Raw genomic sequence first — 2448 nt, forward strand, 5'->3', positions numbered from 1 at the left:
CTGGGTCTTGGGGGATTCCTGGTGCAGGAATGCTCAGCGGGCCAAAGGAAAAGCAAGGGGACCTGGAATCCTAGGCGAAGGTGGGGGAAGGAGGAGAGAAATGCTCAAATGAAAATTTAGATTTTGTGAAGGGTCTGCCTTACGTTAGGAATGCTGCAGTTAGTGGGTTCGGTTCTCATGGTCCCAGAGCACGGCTTCTCGATGAGGAATCGTATTGACGTTGCTTTCAGTGCCTTTGGCAATAATTATACCGAGTATCTGTACACCTGACGGGGCAATCTCTCACTGCAGAAGAGTTTTGATCTCATTCAAAGCTGGCACTCAAACTGATTTTGACTGAAGGATGGAGAAGCGTGTCCTCCTAAGTAAAGGTCTTTAGATGAGAAGGAACCCGGCGTGGTGAAAATTTGTCAAAATCGTGGTGAGTCATTCAATGACCCACTGATTGGAATTTGTTCTGGAAACAAAAGGAAGAACTGATCCATTTCAACTAAAGGAGAAAGCCTTCCTACCAGCATGGCTTGTCATGTGCCGGCACACATAAGGTCAGAACATCCAAACCTCCCACTTTGGCGGGTCCAGATGTGATCCGTCTTTCCAATTCTGACCACCCACATACGTGCTGCCCAATAGCCGTCTCTCTCGGGTAAGCACCAACCAACCCATGACACCTTCTCGGAGCCTCGCGCTTCTGCACACAATTGGCCTCATCCAGTTCTCTGTTACCTAGAGCTGCCCTTCTGGAAAAGATTTAGAACGATCAAGTAGACCAATGACTATTCAGACCTGAATGGATGTGGACTCCTATTCCCCCCACCCCCACCCCATACACATACACACACACATCTTAATTTCTCTCTTTCTTTCCAGGGTGAAATGGGTCCAAAGGGTGAGGCTGGGATAGCAGGACACCGGGGCCCCACAGGAAGACCAGGGAAAAGAGGCAAGCAGGTAAGGACCCCACCACTTACCTCCCCCCTGAGAATGGGGCCTCCTGACTCGGGGGGTGCAGAGGGGTAGGTCAATGGGGTTAATCTAAAATGTTCCACGGACCCAAACCCCTGGGGACCTGGTGGGCAGAGCCACACCCTTGCCGGCACCTGCTAGCTTCTCCAGAGCAGCCACAGTCTCAGGCAGACAGGATAGGACACTGTTGAAACTGCGTCCGAGGTCAGAACAAAAATGTGCTTTGGGTTTAGAAGAACAAGGTCTATTTGAAGCAAAGCAACTGAGAATGGAATCCAGTTCTGGTCATTTACTCAGAAAATCTGCTAGTGCCTCAAAGACCAAAATACAAATGGGGTTTGGAAGAAGAGGCCTGACGTTGGAGGGTCTTCTGGGTCTCAACAGTAGGATGGTTGAATTACTGCCACGTAAATCCCCGCTTTGTAAGTCAGCCTCTTGTTGATGGGGAGAGGAGAGGAGAGAGTGGGGTTCATCTGCTTTTAGAACGGTGCTGGAGGCCCCTTTTGGCCTTCATGCATGGGCATTCCTGAAGGAAGATGTGCCCCTTGACTTTTTAATGGGGGAGGGGTGTTGTAGTTCTTAGGTTATTTATTTTTGTCCTCAGCTCTTTCTGTTATACAATGACCCACAGCACAGGCAACTTGGAAAACTCAGAAACACAGAGAGGGCATCATCTAGCGACTTAACCCTCAGGCATAACCACCGAAGGCGTGTGGCTGCGTTTCTTTCCAGCACTGATTCTTCTGTGTCCACTCTAGAGCTAGTGTATCTTAAACTTCCACTTCAAATCTCAACATGCACTTTACAAATGCACTACAGAGATTCAGTACGCATTTTCAAACATCTTAAGTGGCTCCATCCTATTTTAGTAAGGGAGCAAGCAGTGGATTGCTTGAATAAGAAAGGTGCCACCAAATTGTATTAACAGTAAGGTGTGAGCATCTTTGGGCCCAGGTCTTTTTCCCAGTCTTTTAATGATTGTCTTAGACAGAACGCTCCTTGCCACAGCCAATTTCAACTCTTAGGGGCTCTATGGGACAGAGTAAAACTGCTCCTTAGGGTTTCTGAGGTTGTAAATGGTTATAGGAGCAGACAACCTCCTTTCTCTCCCAAGGAGGGGCTGATGGGTTTGAACCACTGACCTTGCATTGAGTTAGCAGCCCAATACTGATCCCTCAGTAGCAGCAGAGCTCTAGCCTTGGCTTACTTACATCAGAAGGCCTTGGCAGGCTGTTCAACATAGCTTCCTTCCTTCCTCCATGCAAGGCAGTTGTAGTTCAGGTCTACCTCTCCTCATTTGAAATGCCTTAGGCCTGATTCCCTAAAGATTTCGAGATCATCAACCTGCCACGGAGCCTCAGCGGATTGCTGTGTTTTCTGAAAGCACTCCGCATGACTCTCCTGTGCAGCCAGGATTCAGAACCCTGGGAACACCTTGAAGCTGAGGCTGCCCTTTAGCAAATGCACTGAGAAACTGCAAAG

The 2448-nt window shown here is 48.7% G+C and overlaps 1 protein-coding gene across 1 annotated transcript in view; it reads left to right on the forward strand.

Annotated features, from left to right (window-relative positions):
* Window positions 1-2448, forward strand: part of COLQ (collagen like tail subunit of asymmetric acetylcholinesterase) — a 50926-nt gene that overhangs the window by 24075 nt on the left and 24403 nt on the right. Inside the window, exon 10 of the mRNA XM_045297693.1 lies at window positions 871-1006. Within this exon, the coding sequence (XP_045153628.1) occupies window positions 871-1006 (136 nt within the window). The remainder of the gene's footprint in view (window positions 1-870; window positions 1007-2448) is intronic.

Source organism: Echinops telfairi, unplaced genomic scaffold, assembly GCF_000313985.2.
Source record: "Echinops telfairi isolate 266 unplaced genomic scaffold, ASM31398v2 ScPeMD7_7420;HRSCAF=8458, whole genome shotgun sequence".
NCBI classification, from domain to species: Eukaryota; Metazoa; Chordata; class Mammalia; order Afrosoricida; family Tenrecidae; genus Echinops; species Echinops telfairi.